Source organism: Chiroxiphia lanceolata, chromosome 1 (assembly GCF_009829145.1).
Source record: "Chiroxiphia lanceolata isolate bChiLan1 chromosome 1, bChiLan1.pri, whole genome shotgun sequence".
In the NCBI taxonomy this organism is placed as follows: Eukaryota; Metazoa; Chordata; class Aves; order Passeriformes; family Pipridae; genus Chiroxiphia; species Chiroxiphia lanceolata.
The window spans coordinates 142207949-142231811 of NC_045637.1; the positions used below are offsets into that span (position 1 = coordinate 142207949).

The 23863-nt window shown below is 38.6% G+C and overlaps 1 protein-coding gene across 13 annotated transcripts in view; it reads right to left on the minus strand.

Annotated features, from left to right (window-relative positions):
• The window catches only part of PARD3 (par-3 family cell polarity regulator), a 447662-nt gene that overhangs the window by 312469 nt on the left and 111330 nt on the right, over positions 1-23863 (minus strand). The window contains exon 1 of one of the 13 annotated variants that reach the window (XM_032683004.1): positions 21755-21787. The exons of the other annotated variants lie outside the window; for them this stretch is intronic. Coding sequence (XP_032538895.1) covers positions 21755-21772 — 18 coding nt within the window. The 5' untranslated portion in view covers positions 21773-21787. Of the gene's footprint in view, positions 1-21754; positions 21788-23863 lie in introns of those variants that run through there. 13 annotated transcript variants of the gene reach the window in all.

A 23863-nucleotide genomic window follows, 5' to 3' on the forward strand; every position in this document is an offset into this window, starting at 1 on the left:
CTCTTCTGTTCATCACTGACAGTTCCAATAATCTGAGATTCATCTGTATATACTGGGGCACTGCATGCCCTAGTAAAAGAACGTACATCTTTGGAAAATTAACTAGCTAACTAATTTAGATATCCTGCTCTGTGTGTGCATGTGACTATATACAACCTCCAAATACTAAAATAATTTGAGGACGTGAGCTGTCATTTTCTTATGTGGCTGTAACATCTTCCTCAGAAACCACTACAAGCTACCAAAATCCCCTTTCATTAGACCCAACTTTGGGCACACATATTAGAAAGCGCTGACCTGATACTGTACGACGTGAACAGAGGACTAAGCAATGCACCTCCTTATCATATTATGAAATTCCTTATGAGAAGCGGCAAATGGCTGAAAAGGAAGTTTTTTTATATTTTGAGCTGTAGCTAACACAATTTACAGATCACTGATAAAGCATTTTGTCCTTAAGCTGAAATTAAAATTTCAAATTATGTTAGTTTACCAAGAGTATTTGAGCTGTGCTAAGTCCCTTAAAACTCCAAGTGACAAATCCTTGAATTTCAAATATGTAATAGTTCCATGTTACACTTAATTCCAAAATAATTAATGCAGAAGAAAAGGAGATTAGTCCTCAGAGGTGGACTTGTGTAACTTCCTAAAAATGCAAACAAATGTAAATCTGTCACACCACTGTGCTGCTACCAGGACATGCAGAGGCATTTACCCTAGCTAGTGTGCAAAATATCAGTCCAAACTGTAATTTTAAATTCCCTTAGAAATCACACAGGAAAAAAATGCAGTTCCCACTACATGCCAGAGCAAACACTCTTTCAGCCTGGGAGTGAGCAAAAAGGAACCGAAAAGCAGAGAGCAGAGGGGCTGCATATCCCCCAGCCCAGTCCACCCGCAAACACTGCCAAGCACAGCTGTCTTTCAAATCTAATTTCAATAACAAAAAAATCACATTCAGAGAAGGGAAAAAAGGCTTAAAGTGCCAATATTTTTCAAAAAACATATGTCTAATATTAAGAGCATGAAAGCTACATAAGCTACTAGAACTCGAGAAAAAATTATGACCAACTGGGGCACTATTTCGCTGCACTTCAAAGATGGACTCACTTCTTATCCCTACTGAGCGCCCTGCCTTGGATGTTCTGGTAGAGATACTTCTGAGATGGGAAAGGTTGGGAAGGGTGGTGCTGAGTGCTTTTGAGGATGGTTTTGGCTGCCAGACTAGACAAATAACTTTGTCACAAAGGCAAACCCCTCCACCATCCCTTCACATTCAGACATTATGGAGAGACAGGAGGAAAAAAGAAGGAAAAAACCCCCAAACAACAAACTAGACAGGAAAGGAAAGTTGCACTGTACTGGAACATGATTAAAAAAGATTGAACACACATGTCATTTCTAATTTGGCACTGATAGCTTAGCATTGTTCAATACAGATATTTTATGATCCCAGATGCCTGCCTCCTCAAACACTGCTCAGAGATGAGTGGAAAATAAGCACATATGTGCATTTAGGGGAAGAAGAGTGCAAGCATTCATATAAAACACAGCTATACCGTGGCTCCATGCACCAGTCAACGAACAGGTAATGAACTTTTCTCTCTGGAAACATGTATGCTGGCAGCATTAAAAGGTAACAAAGGGCTCCAGGGTGGGAGCAGGATGCAGCAGCACAGGCAGTGATGGCAAGGCAAAGGGAAGACTCACAGAGTGGGATGCAGGAGCAGAGGTTTCCAGACCTACTCAGAAGGAACGTACAGTGGATGCAGAACTGGAATTAAAGTGCATGACTCATGCTCACACATGTGACCAGCACAAAGTAGGTAACAGTGATGTATCTCAGAGTCTGCACATAAAAACCAGGCCTCCCTCCCCGTGGTGGGATTTAGTAGTCATTAATTTATAGCTCAAATTTGGGGAGTAGCTTGTGCTGAGAGGCAGGCATGACAGTCACTTCTTCTGAGGCCACTTAATTCTGTCCCCATTAGCACTACTGTGGCTACTCCCCCTCACTCCCCCATCACTGACAGGAACCTGCAATCTTTATATATGTTTCTGTTCATTCTTCATCTGTTGTCTTGCATGAAGAAAGTTGAGTATATAAGTTTATTTTGGATCTGTTACTAGCCATATTCCTTCAGTTCTAATTTAGCAAATTGTATACTGAAAATGCCCAGGAGGATTCAATCAAGGTTTTGGTATGTGAAAAAACATCTGAGAAAACAACTGAGCACCATCACTTCAGTTTTTCAATAATCCCTCCCACAAGTAAACTTTAGCTCCACTTGGAGCTATTTACAATGCTGGTTTCACTCCATTCCCATCCCTAAAACTCAAGGCTGAGTAAAGGGACTTTCTTGAGTATCCCAATACCTACAGTCAGGGACCAGCAGATGAACCTCCTTGTAACTTGGAGAAGAAATTGTGGCCCTGGTGTGAATCTCTGCACAGCCAAAGCACTTCTCCAAGAGGACAAGTGTTTTTAAGAACTCAATTCAATGTTTTGCATTGCACTTTCAAGCAAGAATAAAATGCCATGTTCTGGAACAACGCACCCCGATGCAACATGCTTCCCAAAACAGGTCCTGCAACCATGGCACATGCCATGAGGAGTTTGCTCCCCCACAGCTTGGATCACTCACCAAGCCCCTCCAAAAGAAAGCACAAAAACTTCTGAGACTTGTGAGCAAAAGCACTAAACAGTTCAATATAGGCTACTCTAAATATTGCATTGGAAGTATATTGGACACTTTGCTGATCCAAAGTACTTTTCCATTCACCTTCCAGCAAACATTTCCTATGAGAAAGCCCTGAATTTGAGCTTTTACGTTCAAATACAATTCCAACACTATTTTAGAATATTTTCTAAACCCTCTAAGATAAAATTATACTGAGAGATGAAAAATAATTACAGATGTTTAAGAGCACGCTTGCCTTTCCACCATGTTCACTTCGATCCTAGAATTGAAGCAATGTGGAATAATAATTAAAGAAAATTAAAAAAAAACCACACAAAACAAAACAAAGCAAAGCAAAACAAAACAAAACAAAAAAAACAACCAACCAACCAAACAAACAAAACCAACAGTGCCTACAGGACTGCTAAAATCCATTAAAAAAATGGTTAGTTTAACCAGACTTGCCCAAAACACTGAATTTAAAAAAAAAAATTCAAATAAATACAGAAGTAAAACAGTTCAGTATTAAAGTCCCATATACTTTTCAATTCAAAAAGCTGAGATGGAAAAAAAAATCAACTAAGCCACTCAAGATGTGATTAATTCTCATCAGAAACACACATTCAACCCAATTTTTTTACTTTATAACATCAAACTAGGAAAGGGTTTTGGTTTTTTTAGTTGGTTCATAAAAAGTTCAGTATATCTTACATGCAAGTTTGTCAGGTAAAAACAGATCAAACTGAGCTGATAGAGACTACACTTTCCTAAATTCCTCCTACAAGATTTCCCTGCAGAGCACAAAGAGAAAAGGAAACAGCACAACTTTCAGTGCTGGCAAAAGGCAGTTGGTGGTGAAATCTGAAGGGATGCTTCTGCTTCCTTCTTCCTCCAATCCCTAAATGACTCATTGGGAAGCTTGGATCATCTCTCATTTTCCGCCCCCTTTGGTAATAACATAATTTAAGACCAATAACCAACTTTGAGATAAAAAATTTCAGATCAACTGTCTGTACCATCTGCCTGCTCTGCTCCTCAAAACCTGGGAATTGGTTGGTTAAAAATCCAGAACTGCAACTCCCTCCACCATAACCACTGAAGCTGAGCATGAGGCAACTTTCCTGGAGAAGGGCTGTGCAACATGGAACCAGTGGACAGCACAGAGCCACCAGGTAACTTTTAGTCTGAGAGAATACGCACACAAACTGGCCACAGCTGTTGGCTTGGGCTTCTTAGGCAGACAGGAGCCTCCTGCCTGCCCAGGGAAGGGCAGGAGACTCATATAATTCCACTGTGCAGCAAATGGTTTGCTGATTCCAGAAGAACAAGCTCATTTCAAAACCAGTGGAAGGAGAGACAGCTGACATCAGCATCTGCAGAGGCGCCACAGGAGGAGAGAGAGAGGAGGGCTACCTGCTCTACGTATGACTAAAGGCTACCGTTGGAAATGGAGCTCTTCATAAGCTCCTGCTCATACCTTTGTCAAGGTCTAATTCATCAAATAAGAAAATGTAGACTATGCATATAATTTTATGTTCTGTGTTAAGTAATTTGCCTGCAATAGACACCAATACTGGTGGTTACACACTAAAAGATGCTTGGCACCTATTCAGCAGCCAGACACACTTCCTACAACCTGTACACCAAACAATCTTCTACACACTTGTTCTGTTTAGATCCTGTCATGCAGCAGACTTAACTTTGCAAATTGACCTGAAGATTAAACCATTAAAAAAAAAATTACTTCAGTAGTACTTTTTCCTGGAGAAGTGGTGTATAATTTCAGATATCAATCTTAGATTCCTGTTCTGGAAGCCAGTCTCTGCATACTGGCAGGAACTCAGCATGCCCAATGCTGAATGGCTCTCTGGAGGGTGTAGCTGTCTTCCACCCCACCACCCAGTGGTATAGACATGAGAATACCAGTTTAACTTTAGCATAAATCTGATGCCTAAAATTAGGCAACACAAATACCCATCTGTGTTACTGAGCTGCAGAGATATTTCAGAAATAGAGAGGAGCAAATTAAAAAGAATAAAAAGAATATTTTATAATTAATGAGCTGTACTTCCAATTATTAAATTATTAGATGTTAACAAATAAGAGAACTGCCATCAAATATCATGCACAACATATAAGGAACATAAATCTATAGAACATATGTTCAAAGAGGAACAACTGTAGCAGCATTACATGCTGTGCAACATCTTTACCACGTGGCTTAAATCAAGGATCAATTGACTAAAAGGCTATAAAAATGTACATTTTGAGACTGACATGGTCGTTAATACAGTGTCCATCGGTTTCTTTCCAGACCAAGGCTAATGTTTTAAGCCTAATCTGAAAGCAAGAAACTAAAGGTTATGAAGTGTTCATAACACTATGCATTCTATGATTCAATCTTTATTTTGAAGCAGTAATTCAAACTGCATCAAAATGACATGATAGGTCATTTTCACATCTTTGACTCAGCAAACTAACAAGAGTTGACTGTGCTCAAGTGAAAACTGAATCAGCTAGAGAAAAAATTGGGATGGTCGGACATCTTTACTCTTGTATACATGAAGAGATCTTAGATTATTTTGACAAGTGTCCAGCTGAATCAGTCAGACAGGCAAGCAGTCAAGTGTTTATTAGTGTCACACAGAGGACTTTGTGGAAAGCTACAGCATCATTTAAATTAAAACACTGAAAGTAAGTTAGTAAAAATTCCTGTTAAAGGTACTCATAATCCCCAAAACCATCTACATGACATATGTAACCGTAAGCACTGACTGCCTGCGGGTCCTGATGTGACCCACAGCGGTACTAACCCTCAGGAATGACATGGAGTCTAGACAAAAGCTGAAAATAAGGGGCTGCCTGTCCCAGTTTCCCTGAAATTGTCCCTAAGCAGATAATAAAGGAATGATTTGATTTTTAGCCTCTGAGCCCCATGCAACTCTTGGCTGAAACTGCCCCTCACAGGCATTTACAAGGAACACGGTCCAATTTTATTTTGCAGGTCAGTGTAGACACAACCTAGTAATGCAACCAAGTGTAACTCTGCCTTCCTCAGTGAATAACCCCACTCAGTATTCCCGTTACACTCTGACAATCAACCAGGAAAGAATTTCTTATCTTAACTAGGGCAGAGCTGCCACCACAGCAGCTTTAGGAGACATAAGGGACTGTAAAAGCAGGTGTCTCTTTAGATTTAGGATTCCAGATCTGTCTGTCCATTATTAATGATCCGTCTACTGTGTTCTTGTGAAATATGAATCTTTTCAAGCACTCGAAAATCCCATGTACAGGCTATTTTCCGTTAAAGACTTACAGTCTACAGTATCAGATTAATTGGGTGACCAAGGTGAAGAACAGATTCAGGCAGCTGGGAGTGACAAAGCAGCAAAGCAATATATATGGGCAGCAATTTTTTTCCTCATACCATTGCCACCGGCCAAGAACTCGGGGACACATTCTGACTTTCTGCAACTGGACAACCAAACAAAATTCAGATTAGAGTAAGCAAACACAGACTGCATTCCCCATGTGCCACCACCCAGTGAGCACTGGGAAGGACACGTCTGCCTTATTGCTACAGTGCTGTGCCCATGATGGAGATGTAGCCACACCCCTTCAAATATTACTGCTCAAGTCAGTTTTCTACATCAGAAGTGTCAGAAAGTGTATTTTTCTGCTAAAGGCAATAATTCACCGCAGACTTTTCCTTAGTTTAAATCTCCTATAACACAGATGGGAAAAGGTTCAAACCTCTCAAAGGACAGGATGTGGAAAGGCATCTGAAGTGATGGCATCTCCAGAACAAGTGGGTGTCTGTGTTCACAAAGAAACATGGCTGTGTTTGTTTTGACTTTTTTTTTAGAATCTTCAAGGAACTATCAGTGTCTATCTAACCAACAACTTGCAATGTACCACTGAAAATATATATATATTGCTTTTATTTTCCCTAAAATCAACTTAACTGGCTCTCATTCTTTTCATATTATTTTAGACAGTCAATGTATTTCCTTCCCACTGGACAGAAAATGAACACATTATCTGTCCATCTTATAGGGCCCCTGACAGTCAAATAAAACATGGTTATTACTGTCAGAACTCAAATGAAATATTCTGAACATGGCAAGAAGTTATTAGCCTTATGTTCAGAAGACAAGCTAGAAATGGAAATGGGAAGGAAAAATATTGCCCCTACTTTTATAGGCTTTTGTGGGAAAATTATGTTATCTTCTTTTGCTTGTTGAAATAGGTTTGACTTGGGTTTCCTTTTGCTGTGTTGAAATATCATAATTATTCCATTAAGGAGATGCAGGATATGAATTTTTATTAATCAAAATACTGATAAATGAGTGAGCAATTATTTTTATTACAAAAAATTTATAATATTTCTTTAATATCTTAAATTACACACACTAAATCAACCAGGTAATGTCATTTCAGTGCACAGTAAATTCACAGCAAGTAAGATTTGTGATATAACAGATAAACCCAGAAGCACTAAATAAAAGCAGTCACCTTTCAAATCTCTTTCCTGCTGCACTTAAAAAAAAAGCCAACAACAAAACACCATGGCTGAAACCTTCCATACACAAAGATTGCCTACTTTAATTAAGTTCACCTATAATCAGACAGCACAATCTACTCTGCGTAATAATTAAAAAAGACATGCATTGATGGAGCAACAGCGAAGAAAAGGGAGATATTTTTCCTGCACACTCAGGTGGTGGTAAAATCTGGAAAGTGAGGATCAGTGAGATCTCACCTCTCCCAGAACACCAATGGGAGAAGAATTGCACTGAAAATTGTACTTATGACAAGTTCAGAGGTGGAGAGCATCCAGTATGGTATGGGGCCAATTTCAGTGTAAGTGGCTCCCAGGGACTGGTGCCAGGCAGCCCCCACTCCTCACATTGCAGCCACCAGCTCCCAAAGTGACAGTTGTCTCCTATGGGTTCCTCTGAGCATCCTTACTTCCTAGAGTCATCCAGAGGGATCAATACTGATCGTGAAATCACATCCCTAGATAGCATGCACATAAAAATGGCATTAAAACAAATTAACTATGTAATAGCATTCAGCAGCAGGCCATTTTGACACTTGAGCAGATAAGCCCACAGACATGGGGCTTCTATGTATATTAAAGATAGGTCCATGTGGAAAAGCAATTCTCAAATGTTTCTCAAATCAGGTATTTACTTAAAAAAAAAAAAAAAAAGGTACACACACATTACCCCTGCAAAACACAAACAGACAACCACCAAACACACAGATGTCCTGGATCCGACCATCCCAGTATTCTGCCTCTTAAAAGCTTCAACAGCAGATGCCAAAACAACAGGGCAAAAATATTTCCTATCTCCATTCTCTAGTGACTTGCAGCTCAAGGACATCCTAAGCCACGTGCATGATCTCTGTGTTTACACTCTAAGCCAAAATTAAATATACATTTATAACACAAATATTTTATCAAATATTTTTACTATTATCTAAATCCAGACTCTTGGATATAGTGCTATTTATGCCACTTGTTCAGACCTGATCAGATCTGTTCTTTTCAAGCTGTGCATTTCAAACCAAAACTTCCAAATTATAAACCTAAAAGGTTTTTCTCTATTTTTTCTACAAAAATTTGTATCAAGTTCTCCATACAAACCTCAAAATATGTTCCAAATGCTGGATATCCACATATGTGATATCCTCAGTAATAAGAACCCTATTTAGTTAAAAATACTTCACTGTATTTTAAAATTTAAAGACTATTTACTTATACCAATAAAGCAATTTTTTGCATTGCTTCTTTTCCTGAGCTATAGAAACTCTGGAAGGATCCTGGATAATGGCTTCTCACGGTGAGTATCATCAGCCAGGTGCAACTGTCATTTGAAGGATCACCCTAAAAGTTCACAATATTCACATTTTATAGCCAGTTCTTGTTCTGTAACAGTGCAAGAGAATTAATATTCAACCTCGCTCTCTCACAATGCAGACCAATCACACAGGTTTCCTTCAGAGCTCTTGCTACTTCCAGAACACAGGTGGCTTGCAATGGGTTCATCTCACTCCTCCTGGAAGACTCTGCAAAACCTCAGTGCCCAATGTAAACTGACAAAAGTAATAAAGAGCTGCTCTGAACTTTGATGTTTCTTTGCACTTTTAGGCATGTTAAGAGGAAGGGAGGCACCTCCTTCTGTGAAAATATAAGTTTTGCAGTCACAAAATGGTAAGATCATCAAGTAAAAGATGTTTTCCTAATCTGCAAAGTGATAAAAAGTTTTTTAGCCCTCAACTGTTTAAAGTAAAAATAAAACAGCAGGAGCACAACACTGTTATGTTGTGTTTTCTAAGTGATTCTGGTTTTCGTTATGTAAAATTATATTTTATATTCCTTTCTGGAAAAAAAAATAAATATTTTAAAACCTTTTAAAAGTACTTTGCAAATAAGGTTTACCTGTTCGCTTTCTATGATACGATTAGGAGCCTTTCTGTAAAAGCCAGAAGTTCTGGTTTTGTAATTACATCATGCCTTTGAAACCAGGTACTTCATCATACATATTACAATTCATATTTTTATAAATCTACATTGTCACAAAAAGGAGGGGAGAAGGATAGGAATCAAATAAGAATCCCAAACCCCAATATATAATGATTTTAAGGGAAAAATGTACAAGGAACGTGCTCTAACAGTAACCAAAAGTGTTGGCAGGGGTGAGGTGGGAAGCTAAAAAATAAAATTCAAGTGTCAAATTTGAATTAGCTTCTCTGAACAGGTTTTTCATAGTGAGGCAAAATATCATGATTTGTTCCATAAAGTTTGTTTTTTTTCTTTTCAGAAAAATCAACATTTTCACTGAAGTCTCTTTGTTTCTAAGTTTTTATTACAGTACCTATTATTATTCCTTTTTTTATGACTTCCAATATTCTGCAAGTAAATAAAAAAAATTATAAAGTATATGTATAGTAGTAATTTCCATGGTCCTTGACAGAGGTCATTACTTCTGAAAGTCGTCTTGGATGAGAATATACAGGGTTTATAATATCTCATTTTATGAAACATAAGCATACTATCTAAACAGCATCTTACAAACTATTCAAAACTGAGTTCTCTGAGTTACTTAAGCAATTCAATCATTGATATAATTAATTTTGATGTAAATCTCTCTCAGGGACTTTAATGATCCAAGTCAGGAAAATCCAAATTAAATTAAAGAAACGTACACTGGATCTCAGAAGCTCGTAAGTAATGATGTTAACAATATTTTCCCAATATTACCTAGAAATTACATATTTATAATAATTTTTAAAATGCAATTAGCTCTTGAAGAAACATAGATGTTACTCAATGATTCCTAGAAACACTTCTGAAAGGTTCAGTTAGGGGTATTCTAGGACAATAAGATACGCTGGTTTTGCTCCTACATTATGCACCTACCTCTCCTACTGTTCAAAAATCAGCACACAACATAGTGTTGGGTCCTAAAGTTCTGGAGGGGGGAAACGAGGACATTTATTTCCAGACCTCCTTGTTTCTCCAGATAAAGTCATATGCTTCTCACATAGGACTGGCATGCTCATGGCTATGCCACCTCCTCCACTGCAAGCTTCTTGGAAGAAGAGAGGGGGACAGCTTAAGAACCTGGAGAAGCAACATCCAGCACAATTACAAACAGTGCCATATCACGAAAGCACCCTGAAGGAAAATGGATTAAAAGGTAGAACTGTGTGTGAAGGCAGCAAAATCTATTTTCACTTCCCATTTTCCCCCCAAACCTTACATATGAAAAGCTAAAAATGAAGACGAGTAAGGCATTACCGGTCTAGTCTATAATTAGGGTGACCTCACATATACCAAGGTAGAATTAATAAACTCAATTGTTTCAACTCTATCTTATATTTAAAAAGAATACTCACTCCACTCAGAGTCTCCACATGTCCAAGAACAGGGTCTGTAAAACTATACCATGTTTCAGAAGACAGGCCAGAGACAGCAACATTAAAAATTTGATAATTCTGTTTTAGCAGAGCAGCATGATAGATGGCACTTTCATGCTCTAACCTAATAAAATGCCCTCTTTTGTCCCTCCCATCAGAAGAATATTATACTTAAAAGTAGATCTAATTAAAAATAGCAGGGGATGAGGTTTGTATCAAAGATAAGCCTCTGTGCAGATGGTGATCCCCACACACCACCAGGCTGCACCTACAGTTGAGGTGAGGTCCCAGTACCAGGCAGCTTCCAACTCATGCCCTCAGGACAGGGAGGTGACTAATGGACTCTGTCTAATGGTAAAGTAAATGAATCAGCACCAGTAAATTCCTCATCTGAAACACTAGAAGAGTTTGGTTTCAAGAGGTCTCCAGGCTTCAGAAAGCTCTGCAAGGAAGGATGCCATTAATATTTCTCAGAAGCCTTTGGCCCTTTGGCAGGCCAGCAGGAGGACTGCCCTGCATGTCCTTCCTGGTCAGTTCTATTTGCAAGACCTCTCCAAAGACACTGGCTACAGGGGTTTTGGCTGCCAACATGCAGCTACGTGGAGCACACACTGTGCCAGCCTATGCAGCTCCCACAGGCACACAGAGGCTGTGGGAGCACGGGGAGTGTCGTCACCCAGGAGTGAACCCCACAAGAGACTTTGAGCTACTTCAGAGCAAGAATGGCAGCGTACTGACAAGGAGAAACATGATTCACAAGGAAGGAACTGATGGCATTGTACACTCAGATTGCCTGACCTGAAAGTTTGGTTTTCTGAGTAACACATTTCTTACATATTCCTTTTTTTCTTCCGTATTGAGGAAAATTTTCCTCAAAAGACAGACAAGTGTCGTTAACCAAGGAGCTAAATACTATGTACCTATCCTCTTAGGAAATATCTAACTTGTGTAGAGGGTTAAACAGATGCAAAACTAAACTATGAAAGTTCACATATTAAGCAGTTTTGAAAACTTGAACTGAAAAGTACCCTTGAAATCTTCAAAAATAAAGGCTCAGTAGTAAATTAATCCTGCTAGCTTTGCTGGATATATAAAATAGTCACCATAAAAACAGTGATCATACTGAAAGCCAGGTAGCAAGTGGAAATATAAGTCTGTTTAGGGCAAACACCACTACAGCTATGTACAGAAAGGCCTTGATAATCTGCTTACATCCTCAGGATGAGATTTTCAATACAGGAGGAGCAATGTGAGGATTCAATCTTAAGAGTAATTTATTTCTGCCCTGCAATTCTCCAAAATCATTCCCTACCCACTAAGGTACTAGCCTGGAAAAAAACATTGTATTCTCTGTCTTTCCTGTCTCTCTGTACTAGCACAAGAGACATGGATGTGGCAGACAATGAACTTCAAGGGTTTCAATACTCTCCTTGTCATTACTCATCTTCCAGGTAAGGACAATGAGCAGAGGTCTTCAACTTCACCATCCCCCAACATTTCCTTGGTATTTTTCCTCCATGATGGGATCCAAGTAGTCTTGGTCCCTGCAATCTACTTATTTCCAACCCCACAAGTAGCAACGTGTACTTTGCTGCAGATTTTGTCAATGCTAGCAGAAGACATGACACCAAGCAGAATGACAACCAAAGCAAAAAACATTCATTCCAATTTTTTTTAAAATTCTTGTGGTACTGAAGAAATACTTATTGCATATATCCTTACAGTAATGTTAAAGTAGTTTCCATCACACTCTTAAGCCAGTATGTGAGGTTGCTTCTTCATTACAGCAAACACTTTGAAATGAGAAAGATAGAAAAGGGCAAAATAAAAAAAATAAAAAGTTGATTGTAACTTACAACAAAAGTTGCTCAATCTGTAGCAGATAATTCTTCAGATAAGCAAAAAATATCCTAAGAACAGACCCATTGTGTATTTTGTATTTTAGAATCTCTTAATTTGGAGCATGAAATTTCTGTTCTCCCTCTCCCCAACAGAACAATTTGAGATTTCAATCCTAAAGTAATAAAACATACAAATGGCTTCATTTACTTGGAGAACACTGATGAACCTTCATCTACAGTCAAGCTCTTTATTGCTCAGATTTGACACAGGAGTCCACTTAAAGCTCAACAGGAGTTTCTGAATGGCTCTTTGTGTGACACACTGGCTCTAGAAAAATCATTTGCTTTTGTTTTTATTTTACTGTTTCCACTTTATGGATAAAGTTAGTAAGAATCTAAGCAGCCATCCTGTTCCAAAACAAACATGTTTAAAGCTAAGAAATAAACAGGAATACCTGTATGAGTAGAGAAGCCCCCTGCATTTTCTAAAAATGAAATGCTAAAAGAAATTCAGCTATTTTTAAATTTCTAAAAGAATACAGGTTTTCTTCTGTTGTTTCACCATCTTCCACTAAATTGGGCATTTTGACTCAGTCCACTTTTGCCTTTTAAAAGTTTAAGATTATAAAAAACAAGGTAATTTTTCAAATCCCCTAATTGTTCTAAGTATAATATCCTTTAGCTAGTCAAATTGTCTTTTGCAGATCTGCAAGGAAACAATCAAAACTGTCTTGTCACAGATAAACAGAGTCAGGAACTTCAAGAAAAATAGTGAAAAAGCTTTCAGTATTGCATTGCAAGCAAGCCAAATGGAAATCCCACTGATGCAGAGTAGTCAAATAGTCTGGTCTGTATACATCCATCCTTCCTAGATGGACGATTTCAACTGTCAGATAAACACAAGGCAAAATAGCAAGAATAAAAAGCCTGAAAACAGATATCTGATGTATTGATTGTAATACACAATAAAAAATAGCAGTGTTTCTATGAGCAATGACTTTCCTCAGTTATTAATACCTTGTCTCCCCTTTTTATTGCTCCCTCTCCCTGCAAACAATAGGTCCAGTCATTTTGTTTAAAAGAAACTATTTCATTTCACAATTCAAAGATACTCTTGTATCTGCTGAAATGTTATTTGCCAGTTACTAACAGCACTACTCATCACCAGCTCTAGTATTACCAGGCATTTTTTAATATAGTAAAAAGCCACTATTTTTTCATCTTAAAATATGGGCTGCATTAAAACACAAAACAAGTATCACATAAATGTATCTTTCAGTTAAAGAATAGATTTTAATCTCAGTGCAGTGATTTAATGACAAAAAATTGCCAAGAAATCCAAGGAGAAAGCAGTATATTATAGAAAATGCAAACGAAAAGTGGATGAATGCATAAGGAACATGAAATGTTTGAATGTCCAAAGGAAAAAATACATTTTATTAAAGGACTGTTGCCCTAAATTTAGATGTAATTTGACACATTGAACTCTGTGTGTCTCTAAAAGAACAAAACAGGAAACAACCACATCCCACTCGATACACTTGAATGAGACTTATTAAGTTGAATGATGTTTGCTTCAGGCCATAAACAGCAATACAATATTCATCAAAGCTCACCAAATGAAACTTTTCTCGTACTTGCTTACCTCTGGCCCAACTGATTTCCCCTAAAAGTAAATCAATTTTACACTGAGAAACATAAGAGTTGATACAAAGGCTTGCTGACAAACCAAAGAAACTAGAAAAAGCCACTCTATAGCATGACAGTATTTAACTCATGTAAATTTGTAGAAACAAGGTTTATAGAGAAAGGTAAACTACTTAATAGACTAATATAAATATTCTTTAAAAAGACAGGCTTCTGGACACATCAATCCTTCCCTCATCAGTCTTCCGCCAACATAAATTTGTATTTTATTTTTAATGAGTTGCATAAATATTAGACCTTTGGAAGTGATGTATTAGCATGGGGGGTCTATCAATCTGTTCATTCTCCTCATCAAAAGAACTACGATGTCTCTTGCAACTCCTGGATTACCCAGTGCTCCCTCAACTTGGGTTCCTACAGGGATGACACCTGCAGTAGCAAACAGGTTGCACATCCACAAAACTGTCAGGATCACAAACAAGACCCTGTGCCGTGAAGTACAATGGGAAGAACCAAGTTATTTTCAAACTCACGACTTAACAGCAGGGCCAGGCTGCAATAGGTGGGCAGGTGACTTCAGCATATGACAGGAGGGTTAATGGTCCAGACACCTTCCAATGTTGGTGCAAGTCATGGTCTCCAGAAGTCAATAATGCCTGGAGGCCTTATGTGAGCAATAGCTTTGGTCACCCACAGAAAAGGTTTTTCTCTCAAATTTGTAAGTCCATTGTTCTATGTTTATGGAAAACATATAACTATGGCATGTTCAAAGCAAGGTTTAAAATGTTTAAATCCTTGGCAGAAGCCAAACTGTCTTTGCATGTACCACTGCCTGGTTATTGCTTGACTGCTTCTAAAGGATTGAGTAGTAAAAGGAATAATGCAGCAATAAAAGCCCCACAGGTTCATGTTGTATCTCACTTTAATATGAGAGGGAGAAAGACAGGATTGCTGCTCATTATATGGTACCAACACAGTATCACTGTGAGAGAAAATGGCTCGACAAAGGAATGATACAGTCTCCCAGAATACCTAACAAGTACCTTTTACCATAAGGATATGCCTCCTACAGCACGTAACACAAGAACTGCACTCTAATTTAAACTGTTATTCTATACTTTAATAGACTTTCTTGCTCATCCACCAAAAAACTGCAGATAAACAATTAAAAAAAATTGCTCCCAGAATAGCAATATGATTTGACCTTGCTCACTTACTGAAACTAAAAGTACACACATGAACAACAAAAAAGCACTTCTGAAGTAAATGTCGTCAGTAGAAAAACACAACAGATGTAGATACCATTTAGAAATGTTCACATACGATCCACAATGTGATTTTCTATATTAGATTTAAGTACAGTTTTATACCAGTTCTGCAGAGACTGTTATCCGTAATAACAGTCATTTTTTCAGTTTGCTCATATTTCAAAATATTCTGCTAAAAATTACAGCTCCTCAGTTTATCTTTATGGCTGACTGGGGCTGACAAATTCAGTAGGGGTTATGTATCATTAAGACCACAATAAAAGGAAGTGCATTAGTGTGTATAATTATTGAAAATGTTTTTATTAAACCAATGGTACTTTGGTTTCTCTACAAAGAAAAAAAATATGCTGAGAGCTGTAAAACAACGGTTGAAATCTACTATTACTAAAGAACCCATATACCATCAGGTGCAAGGATGATGGAAAGCATCCAGAACCTTCACATCTATGGGAAAGTAGTGTGCAATTATCCTCAGTCTGTGCAAGATGACAAAATAGAATTCACATTCTGCTTCCCAAGTTACAGCTTGTAGCAATGCACTGTTCAAGAGATCTTCAAAAGATCTTCAGAGTGTAGGTTAAGAAGTTAAAACTGAAGCCAACAAGGAGAGCCAAACATGATGGGGTTCACAGCCTGAAAACCACTCAGAGGAGTTGCCTACTAGCCAGTTAAAGTTGGGAAACAGTGACTTGAGGAGAATTCAAGAAAAAAAGTAGTTTAGAATATGTTACATGTAAAGTATTAAACATGATATACTGACTTGCTTTTCCATTATAATTCTATGTACTGGCTATTTACTGGACCCTGATAATTTTCCTGGAATAAAAATTGAAATAAAAAGCATTGAATTACTCTATTTCTGATATCACTTTTATGTAAAACATCCACAATAGTCTTTTTTATTTTAAGGTGCCAAAAAGGAAAAAATAGGACTTGGATGACATAATTCCAACATTTTACTAGGTAAATTCAATCCTAGCGCCAGATTTACTCTTTTAGTCAAAAACTGAAGGAAAACAAATATGAAACACTGGTATACATTCATAAAAAATGCTATGGTGAATTTACGAAAAAGAAGGTTTTATTTTTTCCATCAATAAATTCCATTCTATGTTCCCTGCCAATAATGTACAAAATAAAAGTCAAAAGAATATAACATCTTCAAGAACAAGACTGAACTTTGTGTGTGTGGCATAAGCTTCCTCCTGTGCTTCTGAAAGTCCTCCAGTATTTGGCTTTCTCCCGGAAGGCATCTTTCAGAGTTCATTCTAAGTCCACCTTCTCTCATAATAAACCCAGTACTTGGAAATCTGCAGCAATACATTTTGGCATGAATACATGATTAGCTACATGTTTGCACACTGCTGTATTATGACCTTTTCAATACTATAGTGATCAAACACTTTTTAAAATCCTTGGACTTCACATACATGTGTATGCTGATCACCTCGTAAAAACATTAAGACAACACCCTATTAACACCCTAATAATTAACACCCTAATAATTAACATTATTAAGATAACACCCTATTTTCTCCTTCCACATACCCCATTCTTCCCATAGTAAAATTTCAGACATTTAGGAAAACCACAGAAGCCCTGAAGTACTTAAGAAAAAAAATGTCTAAAATTATGGGCTTTCACCTCCAGGCCTGGACCACCTGGTGGTCTGTGAACCACTCCTAAGCATGCCCTCAAAAATAGGAATGATGAAAATCAAAGAGAGTTAATGTGCCAGGAAGTCTGCATTTTCACTAGCACACTCCAAATGTCTCTGCAAGTCAGGGGAAGCAGAAAAATACTCTAAAAGACCATGAAAAGAATGCTTGGATAGAAAGGCCTTACAGCTTTGTGCTTGCATTACCACTTTAAAAAAAAAAAAACAACCTAGTCTTCTACTTTCAACAAATAATATAACATGGCAAATCCTGGCAGAACCCATTGCAACTCAACTTAGAAACAAATATATCACAAACACAATTATGTTTGATCCTCAATAACTGGAACTGCTGTCACACCAGTGTTAACTCTGCAACTTCACCCCAGTAGTAATAGGACACAGACATTAATTGCTACAGACAGAAACCTAGAGTAGACACAGTGAAGCTATTTATTCTCTTGGACAGATAAGCTTTATTATAAAATTATTTGATAGTCTGTTTCCATCTCCACACAAATGTCCAAATTATATTACTTAGCATTCCAAGGCACCCCAATGTTTCATGATGGAATATAGTGCCTGTAACAGGCTATCAAGAGACTAAAAGCCCATGCAGTGACTCCAGAAATCTGTAAAACAGAACAGAAACCTGTATTCCTCAATTCCAGTCCTACATTTAATTTAGTAGGGACATCACCTTTCACATTTCTAAAACCACAATTTGAAAGACAAAACACGAATAGCACCTGCCCAGCATGTCAGAAATTTGGTCCCCACATTTCTTATCCTGTGCAACCATTACTATCTTCAAGCTGCTCACAATGCTTGCAGAATTCAAATTTCATAGGATACCTACAAAGTGCATCCCTAGAAAAGTACAGAAGAATTTGAGTCCTTATCTCCAAATCAATGTATTTTATTCACTGTTAATTTCAAGCAGTTAATCTTTTAAGAAGGTTAACAGAAATGTATTTGACAAAAAAATTATAAGGCCTCTTTTAAGATCTGTGAGGAAAGCTCAGGACATATTAACCAGAAGAAAGTACATGTCTCCAAAACAGTTCTTCAGAGTTCACGTCCAGCAGAGGGACTGTGTAAAGAGGTGAAAAAGTGCCTGACATCATCATCATGACATAAATATCATGTGAACGGATTTTTTCAGAAGGTGCAGTAATGTAGTTTAAGGAAGTATTTACTATCAGAGTTGATATGCATAAAAAAATCAAATCTAACTGATGAGAAACTTTAAAGAAGAGTGCACTGAAAATGAATACAAAATGTTTTTTATTTAAAATGTTAAAATTAGCTGTGCAAAAATAATTTTCACAAGATGCTGTTTCATACTTGGCATTATAGTGAAGCCTACAGTCTGCATAAATGATGTCACAGGCACAAACAAGCCCAAAGAAACTCTAATTTGGGCCTGGAGAAGACTTCCTAGGTCAGAATCAGCAAGTAGCAGTAACAGCTAAGCTGTTTTTCAGAAATAAACTGTTCTGTTGGCCATATGTATGCAAAGATGTTTTTGTATATGAAATACAGTTAATATGCATTCCAGAAAACTAAGAGCCATCAGCACCAGCCCCAGTCCGTACATGACACACTCCTGGGACACTCTCAGTACATGAGCCTGAACAGAGTGTTTCAAACAGACTGATTCAGCCTGGTGGTATTTCCTGTGAGCTAGAACACATGAACCCAGTTTCATAAAACAGAGTGGTAAGACACAAGTAAGGTCAGGCTTATGTCTGGACAAGAACAGTACCACAGAGATGAAGACTGACTGTGGGACATAGTTATCCCAAATTCTAGCACTCTGCCTGAAAAACAAAAAAAACCCCACTTTTTCTAGTAATACACACTCATATAACTACAAAATGAATACCAGACAAAAAGTAAGAGTACAAGTTTACCAAACACTGGCATCTCCTCCTGAGGACCATAACTGATTTGGAAACATGTTATACTGATTTTTCTGCAAAATCACCAGTGAATGGCAGCTGAAACAACTGCCTTCCTGACGCCGTCAGACACGAGGCTTGGCACATTTCTAGTTTGCCCTAACAAGCATCCTATGTTTTACTCCAACTGGCTGGTTTCCACATTTGAGTGCCGACTAAACAATGACCAAACATCTCCCAGTCAAATGCCATGTATAGGCAAGACAAGAATAGAGATAGGAGCTAATGCCAGCATTAGGGCATATAGCCCAACAGCTCATGGACCGAGACCAATTTTTTACTTTAATTAATAGAATCATAAAGATTGGAAAAGACCTCCAAGATCACTGAGCCCAAACTTTGACCAAACATCACCTTATCAACTAAACCATAGCACTAAATGCCACATCCAGTCGTTTCTTGAAAACTCCCAGGGATGGTGACTCCACCACCTCCCTGGGCAGCCCTGTTCCAATCCTTTCACCCAGGGCTTCCACCACCACCACGATGGATCTGGACTGCGACCACCCCTTCGACAGGACAACAGCCACCACTTCGATCAATGAACATCAAAAATGCAACAACCAAGTCTCATTGCTGAAACCAACGGGTGTCTTGTGAGTCCTTCCAGTTGCTGAGGGGTCAGTAGCTCTGCTCCAACTGCCTGTAGGGCACCGCAGCCTCACTCCAGCACCACCCAAGCATCTGCCGGTATCGAATCCCAGCTATCTGCCATTTCCTGACAGTGCTGACTCTCCAATCGTTCCCGTAAGGTCTTCCAGGTGTGGGTGAGGCAAACCACATGGAAGGGCAGCCATCTTGTCTCTGTCTTGTGGTCACATGTGCTTTTCACATGTGAGGGAGGCCAGCCACCATCTCAATTTGGTCCAGTGGGCAGGGCTTGGGAAGTTTTTCCTCATCAGTTGGTTTAACACAGTTTTATCAGCATTGTTATTGGCATTCTTCTTGGTAGAGAGTTATTTTTTCATTTACATCTGGGCATATTTGATCTCTCTCTCTGTATTGGAGAAATCAGGGGTATTGAATCTGAGAGAGGAGACTTCTGTCTGAGGTCTCCGCCCCTCCAAATTGTCTCAAACCATGACAAAATTGGCCTGTTCCAATCCTTTTGGTGAATAAATTCTTTCTGGTGTCCAATCTGAACCTCCCCTGCCACAGTTTGAGGCCATGTCCTATTTGAAGCTAAAGACAGGCCTGTCATTAGCTGCCTGGGAGAAGAGACCAACCCCCACTTTGCTACAACCTCCTTTCAGGTAGTTTTAGAGAGTGACAAGGTCGCTGCTGAGACTCCTTTTCTCCAGGGTAAACAACCCCAGCTCTCTCAGCCTCTCTTCATAGGACTTGTGCTCAAGACCATCACCAGTTTCATTGCCTTTTCAGGACTTGCTCCAGCACCTCAATGTCTTTCTTGTAGCGAGGGGCCCAGAACTGAACATACTCAGCACTTAAGGTGTGGTCTCACCAGTGCTGAGTACAGGGGGACAATTACTTCCCTAGTCCAGCTGATCACACTATTTTTGGTGTAGGCCTGGGTGCCACTGGTCTTCTTGGCCTCTTGGGCACACTGCTGGCTCATGTTCAGCTGACTGTAAACCAGCACTCCCAGGTCCTTTTTTGCCAAGCGGCTTTCCAGATGTTCTTCCCCAAGCCTGTAGCAATGCATGGGGTTGTTGTGATCCAAGTGCAGGACTCAGCACTTAAATTGCCACCCTCAGGACACAACACAGTAGGGCTGAACACTCTTTCCACCTTAAGCCTAAATTTTCTTCAATAGCTAGGTCTGAACATAGTCCCTCAAGCTCTTTATAATAGATTTTATAATTTTCCAGACAGCACATTAATCCCCATATATCAACAGATATGTGAGTTTCAGCATCACTAATTCTTTACTCTCACCACCCAGAATCTCCCTAGAGAGAAAATTTTATTAACAGTAAGACCAAAAGTAAACTATCATAATTTTAAGACACAGCAAACATTGTAATATTTTAAGAAATACAAGTCCAGTATCCTCATTACTGTTCAGAAGAAACAAAAACTGTAGATGAGAAAAAATAAATCCAAGAAAAACATTGTTTCTCCTGACTCGTTCCAGCTCTCCATATGCAGCCCAAAACCTCTTCCCTCCCACACTGACAGGTACATGCATGGACCCAACACCCTTCACACCCAGCCCTTGCCTCGCTCCCTGTATTCTTCCAGTTCAGGCAACACCCTTCTCCCCCAGAGACATTGATTGCTGGACTCCTCACGATGTTAACTTGTCAGGACATGGGCAAGAAGGATCTAGTCAAAATTGGCAATGACAACAAAACAGAATTTTTGTTGGAAAAATAATTAACGAAGTAATGTGGTAATACTATTTCTTGTCCTCAGTTATCAAGGCATAAACATTAAAAGAGCTTCTAGATAACAAAGACCACCACTGTTGCAAGCAGTAACAAGCTAGAGAAGACATATCTTTCAGATTTCCATTTTGGTGGGAATATTAGCTTTTCAGAACCCAATGTTCAGTTCAAAATCTCAAAATTACTCCCCCTTGAGAAGACTTAGCATACAGATTACGACTCCCACAAGGGAGTAAACAAAAACTTCCAATGTATGTGGGCACGTAGAACAAACACTATGTGTGCATATGATTCACCTAAGCTCAGTAGGACACCTGGCATAGGTAGCCCCTGACATGCAAAAAGGTCAACAGAGTTGGAGCCTGTGTTTCATATGGGACAGCTCCATGTCAGTCAGATTAAAAGGTTACTTTTTGTACCTGTCTTTCATGTAACATGTCTATGTGGAAATGTTTCCCACACAGAGCTACATCTTCAGTGCAAAGTGCATGTAGAGTAGCAAGACATCAATGGGAATCTTCCTTAGGAGGGGATGTTCTGTTAACTGGAAGACAGCAAAGCAGATTATAAATCACAAAGCTGTCAGAGCAATGGAACCCTGTTCCATTCACAGTGGCTCATGTAGCTGCATGGGAAGCACAGGCTCACAATGTCAGTATCGATGGCATGATGGTACTGTCAAAAGAAAAAAATCTCCTGGCTATAAATTAAATTGGCTTATTTCTTCTCTTTTTTTAGTGAATCTTGAAACCATATGTGTTTATAAGACACTTGTTTACATTTATTATGTAAAATACTTCAAATAGATCACAATCCCACTTTTAAGACAGAAAGGAGATATCTTCAAAACCTAGGTTAAGTAAGGTGTAAAAGGTTGGGTGCATTTTTTTAGAAGAATGATCATAAAACAGCAATAATCTTGAGGAACTCTAATGCTTTCTGCCTTTATTTTTAGGATCCTTATGTTGGGTGGGAAAAAAAAAAGGAACTCAAGAAATATCACAAAATGTTCAAAAATTCCAGAGTCTTAATCTATCTTTGCGAGGTAGGACAGTCCTGCTGCTTCCTCTTTTTAATCTGCTTGGATGCACTCTTTTGTTTTCACATAGAATAGAAGAGAACTCTTGAAAGAGCTCAAATAGCTTCAGGAAGTAAGGTGAGGTGGGCTTTTCTTGTTTTTTTAAACTTTCTCCAAAACAAAAGGTTTACACTCAGACTGCCCAATCACTCAGCAAGCTCCCCTCAGCTGGCAGTTTTCACCAATCCAGATGAACAGAAACCTTACATGTCCAAACTGTGTCAAATCTGTGCAGTAGCCAGAAGAGAAATGCATCTGCATTTGGCTGCCACGGCACACACACATACACTATCAATCAAGTATTGCGAGTGTGAAGGTAAATACCATCAAACTTTACAAGGTGAAGCCTTTGGTTTTTCCTCTTCTCCCTAGTCTTTATGCATTATTTTAAGAAAGAATCAGGGCTACCAATACCCTTATCGTGTGCTCACAGAACTGAAAGGTCACATCCTGCAAAACAACACAGAAGCTCTGAGATAACAGGACAGCCACTTACTTATCCCTCAGACAAAGACTGTCATATTTTTATCTTGATTGCTCATCTATAGAAAAGTTGCTTTCTTCTGCTAACTTCAACGAGATTAAAATTTTTTATATTCTACGTTTAAGAATTGTTCAGAGAGCTACACTAAGGTCGGAAAAACCAAGTGGAATACAAAAGTGTGCTGGTGTATAAGATGCAAGCTATTTCTATCACACTGCCCCACTACACTGGGATAACACCAGTATATTTTACATATATATATTTCACCATACCAGTATATTCTTATCTAATCCAAAAACATTTCTGAAAGTAATTGTAAACCACCCCTATTTTACTTTTGGCATGAATCGCTGTCCCGGTCAGTTTTTGAAACTCAGAACTGTCCTCAGTATTTAATGGACACAGAAACATACAATTCGAAAAAAAAATAATATTCTTCCTAAATTATTACAATATTTCCAGCTCTAGAGAAACATGTCTGCATTGCACTGATACAGTTGACAGCACTGACTGTTCTGCTCTGCATGCTTTACATCACCTGGCAGTGGTAAGCATTGGTGCCTACTTGGGGATGAGGGAAGGAAGAAAGAGCTGGAACAAAAGACCTGGCAAACAGCATTTTAGAGCTCTTAACATGTATAAATCAACAAGGTTAATGAGATCCTCTTACCATTAATTTTATTTTTATTTGCAATGGTTTTAGATCAATATAGAAACTGCAACCCACTTAAGTAAATCTATATAGTGCTTCCCAAACAGGCCATGAACTACTTGCTGCTTGGGTGAAAGAAACTGTGATTCCCTCTACACACACGGACTCACATGACCACACAGCACTAGTCAGGATATCTCAAAATAAAAAGTATAGAGAGAGCCCATACCCTTTAAAAAAGCAAACCATGCCACATTGCCAGCTTCTCACCTATTTTAAAAAGTGCATTTAATTCCTTTAAGTGACTAAGACGT